At 42.4% G+C, this 22987-nt stretch overlaps 1 protein-coding gene across 1 annotated transcript in view; it reads left to right on the top strand.

The window, feature by feature from the left end:
* Window positions 1-22987, top strand: part of ELP1 (elongator acetyltransferase complex subunit 1) — a 1639125-nt gene that overhangs the window by 378388 nt on the left and 1237750 nt on the right. The window contains exon 10 of the mRNA XM_044060975.1: window positions 19528-19612. Coding sequence (XP_043916910.1) covers window positions 19528-19612 — 85 coding nt within the window. The remainder of the gene's footprint in view (window positions 1-19527; window positions 19613-22987) is intronic.

Here is a 22987-nt window from a genome sequence, read left to right as displayed (position 1 = left end):
ATTGCTGCTCAAATAATTTTTATCTGTATTCTCATAAACGTCATTCTTTTTAAATGTCTTGACAACCAAGTAGCACAGACAGAACTGCTTAGCCTCGTATGAAAGCTTTGAGCAGGATGAACAAAATGCTACTAACAGTATGTGTGTAACTTGAGTGGTTCCTGAGATATTGTAAGTTGTTTAGAAAATATTGTAAATTTAATTGTTACTATGTTTCCTGTGACTTATAAAATCCAGTTTAAAACCTAGAACTTAAAGAATATCACCACTATAAAAATAGTTTGTGCTGAAGTTTTTTTCATTTACACTTCTTTTAGTAATGCCTGTGGTTCCACAGATATGAACATTTGTTCAAAATGTGAGGGCATAATTTGATTCCATCAAAAAACATGGCCTCAGTCCACTGGAAGCTATGGTGCAAATTTCCAGAGCCCCCAACGATAAAGCTTGTCCCACTTCAACATGTTGAAAGGCCCAGACATTGGCTCCCACCCAAGAAAAACTTAAACAAACGAGAGTATTCACCTTGCATCGTCTCGGAATCAAATGTACAAGCCGAGGTGGTCAAACCAGTAGTATGCCAATCGTCATCTTACAAGCTGTTTACCTCGACCCTGACAAAGGCCAGTATGGCTCCTTCCTTTGTGACCCAGCCTTCTCGGGCCACACCACAGAAACAGGCTTTGGATTCTTCCTCCTCTGACAAGGAACCAGAGGGGGATTCTGAGCAGCACTCTCTTGACTATGCTTCCCAGCTACACTCCTTTGAACAGATATCCTCAGATGAGGGAGACTCCCTTTCCCCAGATTCCCCCTTAGAAGAGGCCTCAATAGTTCCAGGTATCATAGAAAGCATGATGAAGCAGAAGCATTTCGAATTGCAATTTAAACAGGTGTCTGACATGCAAAAAAGATGATACAACTTATTAGAGATGGGCAGTCCTGCTCCTCTTTCAGTTCTCCCAGTGCTAGATTCTTACCTGGTCGCCTATCAGGCCAATTCTTCAGCACCGGATTCTCAGCCTCCTGCTCCTAAAGGGTCAAGCAAGTTCTGCAAAATTCCTAATGAACTAAAGTACCTCCACAAAAACTCTGCCACACACCCAGCTGCAATATCCTTGACCACAGGCAAACATGCCAAGTTGCTTCCTGGCATTAATGTTCTCCTAAATTACTAGGACTGTTGAGCTATGGACAAGTGGGGTATGAAAGTGTTTACTTAGTGCAATTTGGCTTTCAGAACTATTAACTACCAAACTCAAATGACTAAGTACTTAACTCTGTCTGCTACAGTCCTTAAGTAAGACCATCACGGAGCCCCATAAACTTTAATCAAAACAGCATAGCAATCCCCAGTGGTCCAGGCTTCCCAAATAGCCAGGGACAGTATAAAATGCAGCTATGGTGTTGTAGATGCCCCTTCTGGGGCAGCTGCTACTGGGTCAGTTAACAGGCGGTATGCCTGGCTGCAAGGCTAACCTATTCCAGAAGACTTCAAGTATAAAATTTTAGATTCCCCCTTGAAAAAGAACCTTCTGTTTGGCTCACAAGCTGACAGCCTTTTCAAAGTTTTGCAGGAACGAGGCATGACAATGAAAGACTGATGTCAGATTCTTCTCTTTCTCCAGTTGCAAGGTGTCACAGACATTATCCAGCAAAATCTACCTCCTTTGCCAAGAGAGATTCTAGAAACTCTCATAGATAAAGGAAAATTCCTAAGAAAAGATTCACAGACAAAACTCAGAGGGATACTCCTCCAGGGAGGCTTCAGTTTGGTAGTAGGCTGCCCTGATGGCCTAATGGTTAAGGCATTTGCCTTACAAACACAAGGTGCAAGATATGAGTCTCACAAAGGATAATTGGCTAGGCTTGCAATGGCTCGCAAGGGCAGTTAGCCTAGTACTAACCTATGACTGCCTATGACACCCTCCAACTCTTGCTCCCACATCCCACTCTCAAGAAGATCTCTCTCTCTCTCTCTTTTTACTTCTTTCCTACTTTTGGGAAGCAATAACCTTGGACAAGTGGGCCCTTAAGTATTATCAATAGGACTATGCTGCCCTGGGAAAAGCAACCCATCTCGTGGCAGAATACCCCCACCTACTCCCAACCAGATCTACCTGCCGGACCCTATCATACAAGACTTACTGCCTCAAGGAACCATAGAAGAGGTCCCCTCAACTTTTTTAGGAAAGGAATTTTACTCAAAGATTTGATATTTTCCTTTTTATTTTTTCCTCAATGTATGGGATACTGAATCCGACCTTGAATCCAACTCGGCCGCATGCACTAGAGATCCAACTCTCGAGCTCCTCCCTCTATACATAATGCCCCAAACAGCCAACAGTTCCTCAGATCTCATTTGTTGCCATCTTACACAGATGTGGATCCTGCTCAAAGTGCTAAATTTCTGTTATGTTGACTTATGAATAACAGACATTTTTGAAAACTCTCTTTAAACTTCTCCCATTAGTCCTCCCTCTACTATTAGTCGAGTTTTCATTTTTTTCTACCACTGGGCTACATTTTTTTTTTATTTCTGCCATCTGATAGCCATATAATGTACCGTTGGTACTAGTTCTGCCTTTCACCCTCTTTTTCTACCTTTTAGAGGGTATTCTATTTAGCATTGTTGGTAATTTATTGATTTGCTTAACGAAAAAAAAACATGCTACTATTGTACTTCTCTCTCTTTTTTTGTGCATATACTGCCTAGGGGCAGCACATCTTAATCCTTACTGCTCTATTTCTGTGGGGTTTAACTCTAGAGCACTTGCTGACATGCGTAATAAGTTGGCCCTTAAAGGGGTACTGCCTCCTTCATCATCTTCTGCCTCGGGTTCAAACCCACAGTAAACCAACAAAATCTTTATTAGACGCTAAAGAGTCTCGTAAAAGAACTCCCATCCATTCTCCTAAAGCTTCAAATTCGACCGCTCCTTCTTCGGAGCCACCACAAAAAATACCGAATACATTGGATCTGACGTCTTCGGATCCTAAAAGAAAGCATTCAGATCCAAAATTCTTGGATCTGACTGTTATACTGACCACGTCTGCTCAAACCTGCTCACCTGGGTCCTCAGTTGAACTAGTATCTCCTCGGTTCCATTCCCCGTTTCTCCATATGACACCGAGGAGAGAGTCTAGGCCACAGCCAAATATATCATCCATCAAGTCCTCCATAAGTCATCCTGAGGTAGACGTGGATAGGATGATAAGGAAATTCCCCAGAGCTCAGATTCAGATGGGAGTTATTCGTCTCCATCTCCCAACGGATCCACAAGCTTCCCATCAACTTCTCATTTTGTGATATCTCCTTTTCTGATCTGTCCTCCAATTTCAGAGCCCTTGGATCCGAGAGCCATGAGAGTAACGGTTTCTGATCCAAAGTCAATTAGGTCTTCAACTCTGACAGCCTCCTTGACTAGTTCCACTCTGATTCCCTTGGATAGGGATGAGTCTTGGAGATGAAGCATTGGCGCCGGATCCGGGAGATTGGGATCCACTCTGATGTTATCAGGGCCTTGGTATTGCATAGCACAGTTCTGACTCCTTCCTCAAGGCCAGATACAGGCAGGGTTGGGGCCCTGGCAGCTCCAGTGTTTTTGGGTCCAGTGTGGCCAGCCACAACTTCTCCCGGTCCATTGGCCTTCGAGATGTGGCAAGGGCTTTTTCTCGACTGAGGAATTCGACTACTGTTTCATCCTTGGGTCCTTCGGATTTGAGTTCTGAGCTTATCAGGCATACTGCACAGGGACAGCTGGTACCCTGTAGCATCCAGACAGTTCCCATTGAGAAACTTACCCTCCCTTCAGATACCTCTCCAGATCACCCCACTGGAAAGGTCCTCTGAAAGTGAATGTGCAAAAGGAGGCATGTAAATTCCCCTGTGGAATATCTCACCAAAGATACTGATTTTGATGAAAGGGAAGGGTCCCCAGATCTCCACCAGATGAAGTCTCATTTGGAGACCTCTTGGAAATTCTTAAACAAAAAGGTGTATGGTGTTCAGATACCCCTTCTCGGAGGAGTCAGTTTTTCTGGAAGCTTTTGGTTCTGTCCCATCTATGTCTTAGGATAACTCCCCTGGTGGATGAGCTTGTTGATTTAATCTCCTGCCTGGCATGGAAGGAATTGGACTCTGTTGGACCAATTTCCCAATGTCCAAACAACATTTTGGCACCACTGAAGGACAGACCACATTGGAGCAAAGGAGTCCCTGTTGATGCTTTGGTTTTGGCAACAGTCATGAAGAAAGAACTAGCATTGCAGCATTCCTATGTCCATCCCCCTAATAGAGAGTCCAGGAGATTGGACAGGTTTGGAAAGCACATATTCCCTTCAGTGGCCATTTCCTTGACATCCCTGAATTATTTAGTGCACTTTACAAGATTACTAAAGAATTTGTCCAAGGAAGTCTCCAAATCCCTCTCGGAGTCCATATCTGTAGAGGACTACAAGATATCCTCTTCACAGCTGGCCACTGATTTGTCCATTTGCAATGTGGCCATGAAGTGAATATCCCATGCTGCAGAGGATACCTCACGGGTGGCCAGTTCAGGCATAACTGTTAGGAGACATGCCTGGATGCAGTTATGAGACTTTGCGGAGCCTTTCAATTCTTCTTTCATCAATGCTTCCTTTCATGGAATGTATGTGGTTGGCCTTTCTGCAAAAGAATCTCTCCCGGAGTGGACAGGATGTAAAGACCCTGTCTGCTATAGGGATATATACACTTTTCTACTACTCAGTAGTTTTTTTTCTTGGAATCAAAGAGAAGGTAAACAAATATGGTTCTGTAAATCCCAGGGACCTCTCCAGGGTTTACATGGGGACAACTCCAGAGGCAGGGGGGGTTCAAATGGAAGGTGCCATCCAAGGTTTCCAAGATTCTTTTTCAGACAGACCCTTTCAGTGCTCCTGAAGGGTTGCCTGACTGCCTTCCTCTAGAGATAGTTGTCAGCCACTTGTCTTTGCACCCAGAAGCCTGAGCTCCTGTAACAAAATATTCTTGGGTGCTAAAAATAATATCCAGAGGTTATTTCACACCATTTTTCTAAACTTCCCCCAAACAAAAGAAGAAAGCTTCCAGATGTCCTACTCAGTCAGAGAGAAATTGCAGCTCAGGAGATTCAAAAGCTGCTAGAAAAAGTCACCCAGGATTCCCACCAGAACAAAGAGGATTCAGGATTTACTCAAGGTTCTTTTTAGTGCCAGAAAGATGGGACTTGAGACCAATTTTGGATCTAAGCAATCTGAACCAGTTTGTGAAGAAGTCAACATTCCAAATGGTCACAGTTCAGTCCAATCTGCTCTTTTTACACAAGGTTGATTGGATGTGCTCAATCAGTCTTCAGGACCTGTACTGTCACATCAAGATGAATAGGTGACCCTGAAGATTTCTGTATTTTTGACTGGAGGCAAGTCAGTATCAGTTTAGAGCCCTTCCTTTGGTCTCACCACAGCCCCCAGGGTGTCTGCCAAGCGTATGGCAGTGGTAGCAGCTCACTTGAGTCTGCTGAGATTCTGACTGTTTCCATAGCTAGATGACTGGCTCTTCACTGCCCCAACCAGGCATCTCTTTGAGCAGTCCAGGGACTGTTTACTCCAACAAAGACTAGGCATTTCTGCCAACACCTCCAAATCTCATTTACAACCAGTAAAGAGCCTGGAGTTCATAGGGGGCCAGTTGAACACAGTAAGTCAGATAGTTTCCCTTCCTACACATTGTGTAGACATAATCAAGGTTCAGCTACAGCAAATTCTTCACCCCTCTCTTCTAGCCAAACTTGTTCTTCAGGCTCTAGGTCGATGGCAGCGGCCATAACCTTAATTCCTATGTCCCGTTTCTGTATGCGTGATCTCCAGTTGTTCAGTGGTCTGTTCTGCATCACCCCCTGTCCTTTCCATTCAAAGTGACTCAATTATGCAGTCATCACCCTCCCTGGTAAATTCAATTGGACAAAGTTTACCTAAGCCGTCCCTTTGTTCTGTCTCCTCCAGTAGCCAAGGTAACCACTGATACCTCCCATTTGGGGTGGGGGGGCATTTCTTGGGATATACAGCCCAAGGCAAGTGGTCCCCCCAAAGAGACCAATTCACATATCAGTGTCTAGACATGAAAGCTGCCCTACTAGGGTTGCAGGCCTTTCAAGATGTTCTCCTTCTAGGGATTATTGCAGTACAAACCGACAACATATCTGCGGTATGTTACATCAGCAAAAAGGTGGGAGCCTGATCTTACCCCTTTTGTTGAGAAGCAGTAAGTGTGTGGCAGGGGGCAATCTCCTACAACCACTTTCTTTTGGAAATGCACATAACCAGGGAAATCCTGCATAATAGCAGACAAGCTCTATAGGTCCATTTTGATGTCTCATGAGTGGTCTCTCAATCAAGCAGTGGGAGAGATGATTTCCGTCATTGGGGCCAACCTTGCTGTGATCTTTGCATCCCTCCTGCAGCAGGGTCTATGCCCTAATCTCCCCTCAGGGGGAGTCACTGAGAAATACTCTAGTTGAAGGTTGGCCCTCCTGTCTCCTTTATGCTTATCCCCTGTTACCTCAGATTCTAAAATTCTTACAGAAAGCACTTTCGTTGAAGAGCTTAGTTATCCTCATTGCCCCATTTTAACCTCGCCAAGTATGGTTCCCCTTCATTTGGTCTCATTTCCGATATCCTCCATAGATACTAGACCTGAGTCCAGGGTTTCTCTCGCATTCCTCTGCATGAAGCATCCCAATATTCCAGGCCTCAAACTTACTGCATGGTTTCTCCAATTCCATTGATCTCTAGACATCCCATGCTTTCCTCCCCAGTCCGACAAATGCATCTGTATCTTCCCAGAAAGCGTCTACAAAAAAGATTTACAATAGTAAATGATAAATATTTTCAGTGTAGACCCTTCAGAAGGAAATTGGCTATTTCATTGCTCCTATACCTTCAGTTCTGGAATTTTTAGCATCTGTTTTTCAGGAGGTTCTAGAATTTCTACAATCAAAGTGCAGTTAGCATCCATATCTAATTTTCACTCAGGAGAAAAAGCTTCCTCTTCAGCTTCTTCAGAATTGTACAAGGCCTTCCTAAAAGGCACTTTCTTACTTAGACCTCCAGTGAAAGATCTGTTACCTCCTTGGGATTTGACAATTGTACTTCAAGGGTTGACTCAACAACCATTTGAATCATCAGCCAAATCTGATTTAAATTGTTTGTGTTGGAAAGCAACATTCCTAGTAGGTATTGCATGTGCAAGGAGAATTTCTGAACTCCAGGCTCTAGTTTCCAAATCCCTTTACATTGTTTCTGACAGACAGAGTTAACAAACCAGTCCATCCTTCTTATCAAAATGAATGACTGAATTGAATATTAATCAGTCAATTCATTTGCTGGTCTTCTTCCCTAACCTTTCAAATAAGGGAGACTACATGCTACATCTTTAGATGTACATAGACAACCACATTTTTTATCTACACAGTACAGAAGATAACAGGAAGTCAGAATGGCTATTTGTTTGTTTTTTATCGAACAAACTGGGATCACCAGTTTCTAAAGTTACTTTGGCCAAATAGATTACTAATTGCATTTCCTTTGTATATACTCAACAAAGCCTCCTATAGCACATTCTGCTAGATCCATGTCCACTTCTCCCGCTTTCCTCCATTAATGACATTTGTGCATCAGCTACTTGGTCTAATGCTCATACCTTTATTTCTCATTACAAGCTGAATTTGACCTCTAGAAGCAGAGCTGCTTTTGGTTCGTCAGTTCTCTGGAATATCCTTTCATGAGGGCTACCCAAGATTCATATAGCTGGGGACTCTGTCCCATATATAAAGGAAGAATGAAAAGAGAAAATTGGATATTAAAGTTGTATACTAGCCATAACTATGCATCTTTGTAGTCCATTTTTATTCTTCCTCGACTTCCCTACCTTCATTCCTCTTCCTTTCAGCTTCTGGAGTGAACTTGTGAATATTGTTGAACCTTTTGTTCCAGGTTTGAGTCCCAGCTTCTGTTCTTTTCTTCTTCTTCCTCTCTCTTTGGATATGTAAGGAAGCAAACTTGATGTGTAGTATTGTTGGCTGACTAGGGCTTTATGGGTAGAGGAGGAGCTTGAAAGTTGGATCCAAATTTAGTGCATGCAGCCAAGTCTGATCAGAGGTCAGATCTGGTACCCTCTACTTTGAATAAGAATGAAAATGGACAACATAGCTTCATAGTTATGGTGAATACATAATTTTGATATTTTTCTTGTCCCAAGAAAATAGGGTCATTGGAGACCTATTCTGGACCTCTCCCAGCTACACACTTTTTTGAGAGTTCCCTCTTTCAAAATGCCTTTCATATATATTCTGCTACTCTTCCTCCTTCCTCAGGTCTTTCCAGTATCCTTAGGCCTAAAGGATGCTTCTCTGCATATTCCTATTTGTCCTTCCTGCAGAAAATGTCTCAGGTTCTTTACTAGATCATCACATTTGCAATCAACTGCTTTGCCCTTTGAGAAAACACTTGGAGCTGTAGAAAGGCCAAAGTGTCTGGCTTCAGTGGTAGTTTTCTGCCACACTCAAGGCATACATATCTTCCCTTGCCTGGATGACCTCCTACTCCATGATTTGTCTAGAGACAGCCCCCATGAGCATCTTCATTACACTGTACAACTTTTCATTCACCTGGGGATCAGCATCAATTACAAAAAAATCCCATCTTGTTCCCACCCACCAGTTGACTTTTTGAGCTGCAGCTTAGAAACCTCCAACATGCAATTCTTTATTCCTCAAGAGAAAGTCACTTTTCTAGTTACTGAGTTCTTAATGTTTTCCAGTGAGGCTCATTGCTTGGCAAAACAAGCCCTCAGGGCTCTCTGGCTTATGGCTGCCACAATCCCTATGTTCCTCCTCGCCAGACTACAAACGAGGAAAATACAGTGGTATCTGAAATCAGTGTGGTCCTAACATTCTCATCCTCTGGAGGCCTACATCCTTCTTCTTCCTTGAATCAAGAAGAAACTCTTTTGGTGGAGTTACTCTCACTCCAGCCCCACACAATCAAGTCCTGTTTACTGATGCCTCAGACAAGGCATGAGGGGTTTGGACAGGAGACCACAACGTTCAAGGAGGGTGGCCTGCCCATGAAATGAAAAAATACATCAACTTAAAGGACATGAGGGCTCCTATAAGCCCTACAGAGCTTCTCACATCCTTAGAAATCAGGAATTCTGCTGGTGTACGCAGACAACACCACGGTGATGTGGTACATGAACAAGCAGGGGAGGCACAAGATCCTACACTCTCTGCAGGCTGGCACAGGAGTTCTGGCACCTAGCTTCTCTCCTGAGTCTTACACTTACTGCAACATATATTCCCTCTCAGCAGAACGTATTGGCAGACTCTCTAGGCAGGGACATGGAAGGGCCTCATGAAAGGTCTGTAAACTGAGAAGTCTTCATATCCACCTCTCTGAGGTGGGGAACAATCCAGATAGACCTTTTTGCTTCCTTGGAGCATCATCTACTCTGACTTTTCTGCACAAAAAGCCCATCACCTCTAGCCTGGAAAATAGATGCCTTCTCCTTCCAAGGGATGCTGAAGTTCCTGTATGACTATCCCCCTCTACCTCTGCTTTCAAGTCTGCTACTCGGGGCCCAGAAGGAATCTCCAAAACTCTGGCACCTTTCTGGCCAAGACAGCACTGGTTCCAACTCCTGTTTCACCCATCAAAGGGAATTTACTGGAGAATCCCTCCACAACCAGATCTAATCACTCAACAAAAAGGGCAGCTCCTTCATCCCAATCTGACCTCACTCAGGTTAACTCTCTGGATGACAGGATTTTAATCCCTACAAGACACACCTTCCCTGAAGAGGTTGTTTAAGTTCTGCAAGAAGCCAGGAAACCTAACACTAAGAAATCTTACACACCAAAGTGACAGAGATTTTCAGTGTGATGCCTTAAGTACAAGCTCCAAAATCTCCTGTCAGACTTTCCACTGTGCTCCAGTACTTGTGTGACGTACTGCTGTCTGAGTTGGCCTACTCTTTTATTAAGGCTGACTTATCTGCCTTTACTGCTTATCTACATTTAGAGCCCATACTCATGTCCAGGACAGAGATTAAGCTTTTTATAAAAAGGGCTTTTTACCTTAAACCCCCAAGGAAACCTATAGAAAAATTAACTTTACCCCCATTTGAACTGGTTGCTTCTGCCTCCTGGCCCTGACTTCAGACTGCTGAGTCTCTAAACTCCATGCTGTCATGGCAATTCCCGTCTTTCTCATCTTCCACAAAGATAGGGTAAGGCTTGGTGCCAATCCTGCTTTCATGCCAAAAGTGTTAGTGAGCTAACCCTCAACCAGGCCATCAACATGCCGGCCATCTTTCCCATTTCCTAAAATAGGGGGAAAGAATCTTACACTATGTAGACAGTCACAGGCAATTGAGGATTTACCTGGACAAAACTAAGGATATCAGAAAAACAGACCAGCTGTTTGTATCCTTCATGGATTCCAGGTTACGACAACTAGTTTCCAAACAAATTATTGCATCCTGGATGTCGAAGACTATTTTCTTCTGCTACTCACACCATGGAAATACCTTGCCCACTTGGCTGAAAGCACATTCCACTCAAGCAATGGCTTCATCTGGTGCCTTCTAAAAGGAGGGATACCAGGTCCATTTTGGAAGCAGTTACCTGGTCTGGAGGGAGTTTACTTACCTTTTCAGAGTAAGCCCCTCCTGGCTGACTAGTCACCATCCTCAGTTTTCTTCAGGCTGCTGCTGGCTTGGAGACAGTCTAAGGATCTCACATGTACATCCAATTTTGGATCTACTTTAGATAATCGAAAGACCACTTACTCTAACTGCATAACTTTGAAATGACCTTCTCAAAAACTTCCGTTACTGAACACCTGAAATATTGAAAATTCATGCCGGGAAACGAACCACTTGGCCACCATGGTGAGCTTTGCCCTATTCTCCACTGTAGTGCGATCTTAGAGTTGGTATATTTAGTTAGAGGATTGTGGGAGGCAAAGCCCCCTACTTGGATGGGTTTGATTTGCTTTGGTTTGTTTTTTTGTGTTGGTGGCCAAATGGTTCGTTTCCCAGAGTGAATTTTCGATGTTCTGGGTGTTTGGTTATATAAGTTTTCGACAAAGTTGTCTCGACATTATGCAATTCGAGTAAGTGGTCTTTCAATTAGATAATGTAGATCCCCAATTTTATACTTTTATGCCAATGAGCTGAGGTTATCATCCAATCATATACCTTCAGAATGTAAAGCTTTGGTACCCCCATCAGACGTCAGCGAGATACAACCCAACCCATCTGTTACAAATAGTGAAGCAGTGATCAGTAGTGTATCTACTCTTATGGTAAGTTCTTACACAACTGTACTTTACCCTCTTCTGTCATGCCTTGAACATTTATTGTCTACCTCAGGAAAAATTCTTTGAAGTCTGCTTGAGGTATAAAAATACCTATGCAAACACTTCCAAGCAAAAATACTAAATTTTCTGCACTTCGTAACATACTTTGGAGCTACACTGATGTCCTCCTACTTTTCCTTTGTAAATTGCCATTTCCAGACTATTCCCAATTCTTTTGTGTCCTCGTTTGATTGATTCTTATAATTATCATGTAATATTTTATATCCCATAATAAATATTCCTTTTTTAACAGCAGCTTCTGTTCTAGACTCGACTACCAGAGCTGGCCTTTTACTTAGCACTCCCCTATCCCTTTCTCTGTGACTGTAATCTATTATCAATCACTAGTCGTGAAGGCACTTTGTAACCTGCAGTCCAAACATCTGCTTGACCTGTATTTATTTTTTTCTTAACCTGGAAAATTTGCCTATGCTAAACCCATTTTTGGTGGAAGCCTGGGGAGAAAAGTGCCAGTGACTCTGGGGTGGGGCTAAATGATAAGCTACAGATTTACACAGCAGGCCAGTAGTTTGTGGTGTTTTAGGGAACAGATGCTTTTGATGCACTGTGATGCAGAATGAAGTGAAGATCCAATAAAGAAAAACAAGTGATACAGCATAGAAACGTTGTTATGCTGAGGCTTGTACAGAGACATCCACACAGAGAAAAGGGGTTTCACAGACAAGGAAGGGGCAGCAGGGTACTGTGAGGGGTCTACAAAGGGGAGGCTATTTAAGGGAATGAAAAGATTGCAGAGATGGGCAGATCATTCAGAAGACAATCAGTTAGGAGAAACGTGATTTCAGAGATGTTGTAGCAGAAAGATAAAGGAAGAGACTTTATTGGACCACATTTAGAAAAAAATGCTTTCAAACAGATAGTATAGGAGAACATTGGTTAGTGTTACTGCTAGTTTAGATTTTCTGTGCTGTGGTGCCATCTGTGCCAAGTCTGCAAGCTTGTATCATTGGATTGGATTCATTGGATACATATTTCCTCCCACACCCAAGAGCTATGCCACTGGTGAATTGTGAGCTGGCAGTCCTCCATATTCCTATAGGGTGTGTATGTATGTCCTTGCATCTATGAGAGACTGGCATCCTTTCAAGGGTTAGTTTCTGTGACGTGAACCCAGTGAGTGCAAAAAAGACCCGACTCCCCTGTGACCTTGTTTTGGATTAAGCAGGTAATCAGAGAATGAATTAATTTATTCAAGTGCTTTGGTGATTTATACCTTAACAATACATTGACTTCATTACTGACCTTTCTAACAAATACTTTTAGATAAATGTAATTACTGTAATGCATAACAATATTTTGTTTTAATAACATTGATGGAATAAGTTTTATAAAGCACTGTATTGGGCATAATTAACTGCTTCAATGCATTAATTTTTTTCAGCACTAGCTATACCTTAACATTAGTAGCTTGATAAGAGGCAGCATTGTTGTCATTTACATTAAGGCATAACTGTTAAGTATATTGAGCGTCCTTTTCACAAAGATTCTATGCAGTCTATATCGTTCAGTGCATTACTTAGGATTTTCACTAAAAGGCAACATATGCACGAAAAGCTAGCATAGGAATACCTAATATTTTTAATGCTGGGATTATTAGCATGCATTATGCCTTTAACCCACAGGTGGATTAGTGTATAAAATGGCAAGTCTGTACAGTATATTACTGTCATACATCTAGTTAGGACAACAAAGTCATTTGACAGGGATAGGCAAAGTATTGTCTCCATGATTTAATAGCACAGTACAGGCGAACTCATCCTGAGAAAACAGTGATACTCAAAAGTACTCTGGTCATACTCAGGTCAGACTTAGATTTGTTATGTCTCTTTTTTATTTTTTCTCATCTTAAAGTGTTATCATTGTCACTTGTATGTTTTTAAGCATCTTGGTCCACTGTATAATCTGCTATATATAACTATATATACTGCCACTTCATGTAGCCATTGTGAATTGTGTATGAAAACAATTTTAAAATGAGTTAAGATAAGCTTTCTATTGCACACCTACTGTAATACATTCTTCCTATTTTTATAAACTTGGAACTATTAATAGTGGAGCTTTTCTCCCCGGGACTCCACTGAAAATGGGCAGCCTGCCCAGTCGGACTTTCCCAGTAAACAAATGTAAAATAAAATAAATACGTAAGACGAAGTATTTCTAGTTTTAATATCAAGTCAATCTTGACAGGATACTGGCAAAGATGCATACCTAATCTAGACTGCAGATAGATGCAGTCTAGTCTCAAGGAAGGAGAGGGGTCCCCTAAGTCTACATGGGATGAACCTTCTTTCTGCGATCTTTTGGAGCTTTTTTTGCCAGCATGGGGGCTGGACACAGACCTTGTCTCTGGTGGAGTCAGTATTTTTGGAGGCTTTTGACATGGGCCATTCCAGACTTTGGCTTGATTCCCCCCTCCAGACACGCTTATAGCCTTGATGTCTCAGAGAGTGTGGAAAGATCCCAACACACTGGAGCCTATTCCCAAGAAGCCTGATAAAATGATTGCTTCCCCCAAGGACTGACCACATTGGAGTAATGGTCCAGTCATGGATGTGATTGTGGCGGCGGTGGCCAGCAAAAAGCAAATCTCTGAGGAGATATCTTTGGTCCACCCCCAAAATAGAGAATCTCAGGTTCTGGACCATTTAGGGAAGTGCTGTTATGCCTCGGCCATGTTTGCTTTGGGGGCACTTGGTTATTTATCACATTTGGCTAGAGATGGGTCATGTTTCTGAAGTGTCAAGGAATGTTAAGATGCAGCAGTCTCCAGAGATTCAAAAGATGCTGGAGACTGACTTGTCTATACTGCAAGCTATCATGCATGTTTCCATGAGGCTTGTTTCCAATGCAACTGATGTAGTGTTCTGAGTGGCTGACTTTGGTATCCCCATGCATTGCCTTGCTTGGATGCTGTTGTTTAACTTTGTAAATTGCTTCAAGGTGTCCTTTATTAATGTCTCATCTGATGGCTCCTCTTTGTTTGGGCTATCCCTCAGTGAACCTTTTTAAGGAATCAGAAGGGGTCACAGCAGTCTTCTTAGGGCGCTCCTTCAGAGGGTTCCTCTCTAGGCCAGGGGGAGACCATAATGGATGCCACCCATGAGGCAAGGGAAGTCTGCAGAAACAGGGATTCCACAGAGCCTTCTCTGGCAGCCTTTTCAATGGCCCTGAAGGATTGCCTGACCCTCCTTTTCTAGAGGCAGTCGGGGGTCACTTGGCTCTTCACCCAGAAGCTCAAGAGGCCATCACATCAGACGCATGGGTGTCAAGAGTTATATATAGCGGCTGTATTTTTTCCCTTTTTAGAAATTCCAATGTTTTGTTCCAAACATCTGCGGATGTTCCATCCAATCAGAGAATATAAGCAGTGGCAGAGATTTACAAGCTGCTGGCAAACAGAGTAATCCAAGATGTCCCACCAGACCACCAAGGATCTGGGGTCTACTCAGGGTTCTTTTTGGTGCCAAATAAGAACAAAGACCTCAGTCCTTTTCTGGATTTAAACAAACTGAAGCCCTTCATGAAAAAGAGCAAATTTCTGATGCTCACAGTGCACTTCATTTTGCCTCTGCTGGGGAAGGATGATTGGATTTGCTCAGTAGACCTCAAAGATGCTTATCATCATATAAAGATAGAGAAGCACCCCAGGAGGTTTCTGTGCTTCCATCTGGGAGCCAATCACTACTAATTCAAGTCCTTGCCATTTGGTCTCACCACATCCCCCTTGTGTTAACCAAATGCATGGCAGTGGTCGCAGCCTGGCTCTAACTGCAGGGTTTCCAGGTCTTCCCTTACGTGGTTTATTGGCTCCTTACCCACCCCAACAAGAGTGTTACTGGTCATGGCCAGGGACACCTTACTCTAATTATGCGACCACTTGGGTATTATGGTCAATTAACCAAAGTCAAGTCTACAATGTGTTCAATCATTAGAATTCATAGGTTGTCACTTTGATACTGTCAATCAAATTGCCAGGCTCCCAAGCTCCAGAGTAGTCAGCCTTCGATCATTAGTACTGTCTGTTCTCTTAATTTCAAAGCCTCCAGCTCATGCAGTCTTCACTCCTAGGTCACATGTTAGCTTCTATAAAGTTGGTCCCTCTAGCCAGGTATCATGAGGGCTCTACAATAGACCCTGGTGATAGACTTGCCATTCTTGATTAATTCAATGGACGTTCTGGTAAGATTGACAGAAGTCTGTCAGTCAAATCTGATGGTGGTTACAGTCTTCTTCAGTGACCAATGGGAGACCGTTTGTCCTTCCTCTTCTTTGAGCCACAGTCACCACAGATGCCTCCCTTCTTTGGGGGGGGCACTTTGAGGGAAAGATGGTTCAAGGGTTTGGTCTTCTTCTGAGGGAAACATCCACATCAGTGTTCTGAAGATGAGGGCTGTCCTCCTTGCACTGCAGGCTTTTCAGGATACCCTTCCCAAAGGTGTGATTTCTGAACAGATGAAGAATATGTCCATTGTCTGGTATTTCATCAAGCAGGGGGGTGGGACATGTTCTTATCCTATTTGTCGAGATGCCGTGAGAGTTTAGCAGTGGGCAATTCAATCGCAGTGGTTTCTAGTTGCAACATACATCCCTGAGAAGTTCAACATTCTGGCCGACAGTTTCTGCAGGTACATTCTGCTTCTTCACAAGTGGTCACAGATCAGATTTTTTGGTGCTGGGGCATTCCATGCTGTGGCCTCTTTGCCTCCTTGTCCAACACCAAGTGCAGCAGCTATTACACCTTAGGTCCCATCCAGGGCAGTCACCCAGAGATGCTCTGCTATTTGCTTGGCCCCCGGAGGTTCTGTACGCTAATTCCCTGGTTCCTCTGACTGTGAAATTCTTCCAGAAGGCAGTTCGCTGCACAGCGAATGTGATCCTCATAGCACCCTTCTGACCTCATCAGGTGTGGTTCACCTTCTTGTGGCCTCTTCTGTGACGCCCCTCTTCTGTTATAGATTGCATTCTGAATCTCATTTCTCATCTAGCTGGTATTGATCTTCCCAATCGTCAGTCCCTGAAGTTAATTGCATAGATTCCTCAGTTTCCTTAATGGCCAGGAATCTCAAGCTTTCTCATGCTGTAGAACATATCTTGTCTTCATCTCAAAAGCATTCAACTAAGAAAGTATATTCCAGTAAGTGGAGGCATTTTGCTCTTTTGGCAGAATCTCTAGGGCTTGACTCTTTTTCCACCCCTTTAGGGCGTGTTCTATATTTTCTTGCCAAGTTGTTTCATTCAGGTTTTACTTTTTCTACAATTAAGATGCAGTTGGCAGCTATTTCTAAATTTTATGTCTGCATTATTGCATCCCTCAGTTCAGGATCCGATCCATCCTTGGGATGTACCATTTATTTTGCAAGCTCTTGGAGGCCCCCCTCTTGAACCTTCAGCTGCTGTGGATATAAAAAGTTTACACACCCCTGTTAAAATGCCAGATTTTTGTGATATAAAAATTGAGACCACAATAAATCATTTCAAAACTTTAACCACCTTTAATGTGACCTATAACCCATACAATTCAGATGAAAAACAAACAAATCTGTTCGGGGAAAAATATAAAAAATAAAAAACTTACAATATGCTGGTTGCATAAATGTGCACACCCTTAAACTAATACTTTGTTGAAGCACCTTTTGATTTTATTACAGCATTCAGTCTTCTTGGGTAGGAGTCTATCAGCGTGGCACATCTTGACTTGGCAATATTTGCCCACTCTTCCTTGCAAAAGTGCTCCAAATCTGTCATATTATGAGGGCATCTTTTGTGCACAGCCCTCTTCAGGTCACCCCACAGATTTTCTATTGGATTTAGGTCTGGGCTCTGGCTGGGCCATTCCAAAACTTTAATTTTCTTCTAGTGAAGCCATTTTTTGTTTATTTGGATGTATGCTTGGAGTCATTGTTGTGTTGAAAGTTGTAATTCCTCTTCATCTTCAGTTTTCTAGTAGAAGCCTGAAGGTTTTGGGCCAAAAGTGACTGGTAGTTGGAGCTGTTCATAATTCCCTCCACCTTGACTAAAGCCCCCAGTTCCAGCTGAAGAAAAGCAACCCCAAAGCATGATACTGTCACCACCATGCTTCAACATGGGGATATTGTTCTTTGGTGATGTGAAGTGTTATTTTTTTGCACCAAGTGTACCTTTTGGAATTGTGGCCAAAAAGTTCAACCTTGGTCTCATCAGACCATAACACATTTTCCCACATGCTTTTGGGAAATTTGATGTATTGTTTTGCAAATTTTAGCCGGACCTGAATGTTTTTGTATATCCAAAAACATCCTCTAAATGGCAAATTGCATTATGTTTTGTTACGAGTTCCATGGAAAAATATGGGAAAGAATTAAGTATAGTGCAACAGGGCAGCAGCTATTATAACAGATTAAAAAAAAGCATGCCCTTGCTCAGGTTTATCTGTAATGCAGCCACTTGGACCACCATTCACACCTTCTCCAAGCTCTTCCAGCCTGGGATTAGGGGAAGCACTGCAGCTGCAGTCCTGTTGGGTATTCTGTAACCACCATCCCAGGTGTGGGTTTAAGGTTTTGTTTGAATAGGTCACTGATTTAATATTCTTCTCTTCTATAAGGAGTGATTATTGTAGGGATGATCCTTATCTTGAACATGCTACATTTGTGAAAGTACACCCACCAGAACAAATTAGAAGGATCACTCTTGCAGTATAAACTTCTATTCACTTTTATCTTTGCTTTTGTCTCTTTGGGTCTAAGTTGGAGGATGGAAGGAAACCTTTAAGGACAGTCTTTTTTTTTTATGATGCTGGGAATGAAAAAGACTGGCTTCCATCCTCTCACTGTTCACTGTATCCTAACATCATCATGATCTGTAATGGGTGAACACCTGCATTCCTTCATCTCTCATTCATTTTATGGAGGAATCCTGTATAAAATGATTGCATGTTATGCTACAGAGGCTTCTCTAAGGCTCCAGAGAATATTTGCGCCTGTCCTTTCCATGACAGACTCTGTCAAAAGAGGTAAACCCCATACCAATCTCTTGGGTCACAAGAATGCATGGCTTCAAACCTATAAGCTGTGGAGTTCCACTGGTTTGGTTGAGATCTCTTTAATTGACCTCATTTGGTTGACTATACAGGTAGTTGACAGGTGTGCAAGATCGACAATCCCAGGGTAGAGAGGAAGTCCCTTTCCCCAGGGATTGTGGGATCTTGGAGTTGGTATATATACTTAGTGGGGAGTGTGGGGGCACAGCCCCCAACATGGGCAGATGTTTGTTTGTTTTTTTCTTTTTTGAAGTAATATTTGCATGTGCTGAGAAGCAAACTTGGGGCATGCGTACTAGGAAGTCAATGTTTCCATTTTCGATGTAGACTGGTTTACCTTCAGGATGTCTACATTCATGTTAGTTGACCGGCTGAAGGTAAATCAAACTCGGACAGCAGAACACATTTCCTGGTGGCTTCCCTAGCTAGTAAAGAGTAGAAGATGGCGTGCGATTTCCCTTTAAGAAGCATGTCATTACTGACTTCCTGAGCAAAGGGGAGGGTTCATATCTGCAGTTCAGGCATCCTGAAACTCTGGAAGTCATGCTGAGAGGGCAGAGTTCTGCAGCAGATAATTTCAATATACAAAGAATGATATTGCAATAGTGATCCTTCTATTGGAACATCTACTGTTATGGTGAAGTATTCTCAAACAACTGTACTGCAATGCTACAGCTTTATGCTCCATTACCAAGATGAATATATCCTGGTGGTTTAAAAAAAAGGAATACATTTTGTTTTAAGTAAAATAAATAAATATATATATATATATATATATATATATATATATATATATATATCTTTCAGAATTCTTTAGTAACCACTTGTGTAAGTTTTCATTGCAAAAAGGCACTTGAGGTTTACTTTAGAAATTGCTAGCCATGAAATGTCAGTGCCATTGACATGGTTTTTGCTTGTCAGGGCGATGGACCCTGGTTGCCTTTGTTTGAACTGTGGTATGGCTAGCTGTCAAACAGTGGAGACCTTGTTTCTGTTTCATTTGTGCTGCAATGAGTGATGTTAGCATTACAGTATATAGGCTTTTACCTTCTTTCTCTTCTTGTATCCAGGTGAAGGAGCTCTTATGGAATGCAGACTCTACAGTGCTGGCAGTCTGGCTTGAGGATCTGCAAGCTGATGGAAATTCAGACAAGAGTATGTATGCTAAGAAGTATATAGTATTGGAGATTGAAGGAGCATGCAATATTGGGCTTAAAAGTGTGTTTGGTGGTGAGTCCATTGTTGGTGTCTTCTCATTTCCTTTTATGCAAGGATTCCCTGAAGAGATGTATCAGCAAATTTGTTTCCCCTTTGAAAATGTTTTGTGAAGTTTGGTTTCCATTTCAGAGTTCTTTCATGCACTGATTACCACCCCTCTCCCAAGAAGAGCAGCCACATTGATATGCTTATAGTTGTCTCATAATATGATGCATATAACTAGTTTTTCCACTACATAATAATAATAATAGTAAGTAGCGCAAGGATGCTTTTGACTGCTCCGCAGCAGTTTAACCTTTACTTCTGATGAATTAAAAAAGCATGTACAGTTCCACTTTCTTCTTAGTCTTTTCATTAGAGATCTCATAGTGATGGCGATATGGAACTCTTTAGTGCCACCATTTTATTTATTGATCAAAGCTGGGTTGTGACGTTTGGGAATCAGGCTGCGCCTCCCAGCCATATTGATAATCCGTGTGATGACTAGAACTCCTGATCTGTGAAGTATTGTAATCGTACATGCTTTGAATATGAAAAAAGACACCCAGAAACTGCCTGACAGTGTGTAGAAGGTGTTTCATATTTTAGTATCTAAAATGTTGAGTAGCGAAATAGAGACATTTATATTCCAGTTTGGTGTACATTACTCATGATATATGAGCAGGACATTTTACTTATTTTATTTTATTTTTATTTACATTTGTTTACCGGGAAATTCCGACTGGACGCGGGTCCTTTTTCAGCAGATGCCCGGGGAGAAAAGCTCCACATCATGTACATGATAATTAGAGATACAAAATTGCAGCAATAGTAAACAACATTACAGGTTGTTGGCTTTAATACAATAACAAGATATTGATTATCAACAGTATATACAGTAAATGTTGCAAGTTAAGATAGTTTCTTGTCTTTTATAATATTAGTAACAAAGTTGTCAGACAAGATTTTAAAGTATGTAAAGACAACTAGCTAATTCTGACTGTGGTTAGTAGTGGCAGTAGTATAGTTGGGTTAAGAGTCTAGGTGGGGGGTTAAGGGTGGGGGTGCTAGTCTGGATTAGAACAAGGACAAAGCCAGTGCAAATTTAAGTGGAATTTGAATGCAGTCTTGAAAAGGATACTGGAAGGTAGAGTGGTTATAGAGGGTGGAAGATTGTTCCAAAGTTTAGAAATGGTACATGAAAATATGGCTTCTCCTGCTGAGTTTTTGGGTTTGATAGCAGTGAATTGATTTTTGTTGCTTGATCTTAGGGACCTAGTGGAGTGATAGGGTTAGAGAAGTGTTTGAAGGGAAGGATGTTAAGGGGGTGGTTAATAAGTTTATGAGCAAGGGTGAGTTGATTAAAGCGATGGAGTTGTGGGAGTTCTAGCCAGTTTAGTTCTTTAAGGAAGATACAGTGATGGCTGCGGTAGGAGGTTCCAGTGGAAAATTTACCAAGTTTGTTGTAACAAGCATCCAGCTTGTGTAGGTCTGTCTACCTAAGGTTGGTAAGTATGGGGTATGCATAGAGTAGGGTGGATATTAGCTGGGAATTCACTATGGAGATTCTAGGCGCCTTGGTTAGGAATTGGCGGCTTCGATATAATGCACCAAGTTTCTTGTGAACTTTTTGTATTGTGAGAGATATGTGGGTGTCAAATCTAAGTTTGTTGTCGATTTCCACACCGAGTAATTTTGTGTGTTCTGATGGAGAGATGTTGGTATTGTCTTTGGCGAGAATGTTGAAGTGGGGGGTGTTCTGAGTGGCTTTGGAAGGTTGGAACAGGAGAAGTTTTGTCTTACTTGGGTTGAGTAGAAGCTGAGCATTGGATAACCAGCTTTCTACAGAAGAGAATGATTCCTGTGTGATTTGTTGTAGTTCTGGTAGAGTGGGGGCAGAGCAGATGAGAGTAGAGTCATCTGCGTACTGTACAAGAGATGCTTGTGTGGTGGCAGTATGTAGGTTGTTAGTGAAAAGTGAGAATAGCAGAGGGCCAAGGATAGACCCTTTGGGAACTCCGAGAGTAACTGGGAGGCAAAGTGATAGGTTATCTTCCCAGATTACTGATTGCTGGCATCTGTGTAGATAGCTGTGGAACCAGTTGCAGGCTGATTGTGAGAAGGAGAGGTTGGGGAGAGTAGAGAGTAGTAGCTCATGCAATACCATGTCAAAGGCCTTTGAGAGATCTAGAAATACGTCAGTAGAGAAGAGACCATTGTTTTTGTGATGAAGTATAGTGTTGGTGAAGGAGAGCAGAGTGGAGGTAGTGCTGTGATATGGCCTGAAACCATGTTGGGTTTTAGGGAGGAGATTATTAGCTAGGAGGTAGTTGGAGACCTGGGTGCTGATACATTTTTCAAGTATCTTGGAGAGAGCGAAGAGGATAGCAATGGGGCGGTAATTGGAGAGGTCGGGGGAGGGGGTGTCTTTGTGTAGGGAAATGATGTGGGATATTTTCCATATCGAGGGAACATAGCCTTCTATTATGGAACAGTTAATTAGAATTGAAATTGGGTAGGCCAGTGTATCAGCTGCAATTTTCAAGTATTCAGAGGGGAGGTTGTCAGCTGCGAGTTTGGTGGGTTTATGTTTTGACAATAGTCTTTTTATGTTGAAGGTAGGTACTGAGGTGAAGAAGAAAAGAGGAGAAGGGGGTTTAGGGTTAGGAGTTGGGGGTGCTGTAGGGAAATGTTGTTTGTTTAGAGATGTTACAGTTTCAGTGAAGTGTTTGTTGAAGGATTCAGCAATACTGCTGGAGGAGGGGGGGTGGATGGCTGGGGGGTATCAACCTTCCCTGGGTAGAGGATAGTGTTAATAGTGGACCATAATTGCTTAAGGTTGTGGTTGGTAAAGTTTAGGGTGGATTTATAGTAGAGAGATTTGTCTAATTTTATATACTTTTTGGCTTTTTTGCGCAGTTCAAGGAATGACTTCCTGAGTTATTTTTTTTTGTTAGTTGCCAGTGCTCCCAGGCCCTATATCTGGATTTCATTAGGGTTCTGGTGGTCTTTTGTAACCATGGGGCACGCCTGGATCTGACTTTGGCATTTCTTACAGGAGCATGGGTGTTTAGGATGGAGAGGAAGGTACTGTTGAAGAAGTGGACAGACTCATCTAGGTTGAGGTATTTTAGTGTTGACCAGTTAATTTTTTGCAGGGAGGAGATGGAGTTGGGGTTGAAGTTGGACTTGTTCCGTATTTGCCTGTGGATAATGGGCTTGAGACTGTGTGTGTGTTGCCAAATTAGGAAAGTGGGGGAGTGGTCACTAAGGCTGTCAGGTAAGCAGCCTGCTAGGTAAGAGTGATGGGGCTTTGTTGACTAGGATCCAGTG

This window comes from Protopterus annectens, chromosome 2.part0 (assembly GCF_019279795.1).
Source record: "Protopterus annectens isolate FY-2018-M chromosome 2.part0, PAN1.0, whole genome shotgun sequence".
NCBI classification, from domain to species: Eukaryota; Metazoa; Chordata; order Ceratodontiformes; family Protopteridae; genus Protopterus; species Protopterus annectens.
The sequence above is the reverse complement of the archived record's forward strand: the minus strand, read 5'-3'. Positions and strand labels throughout refer to the sequence as shown.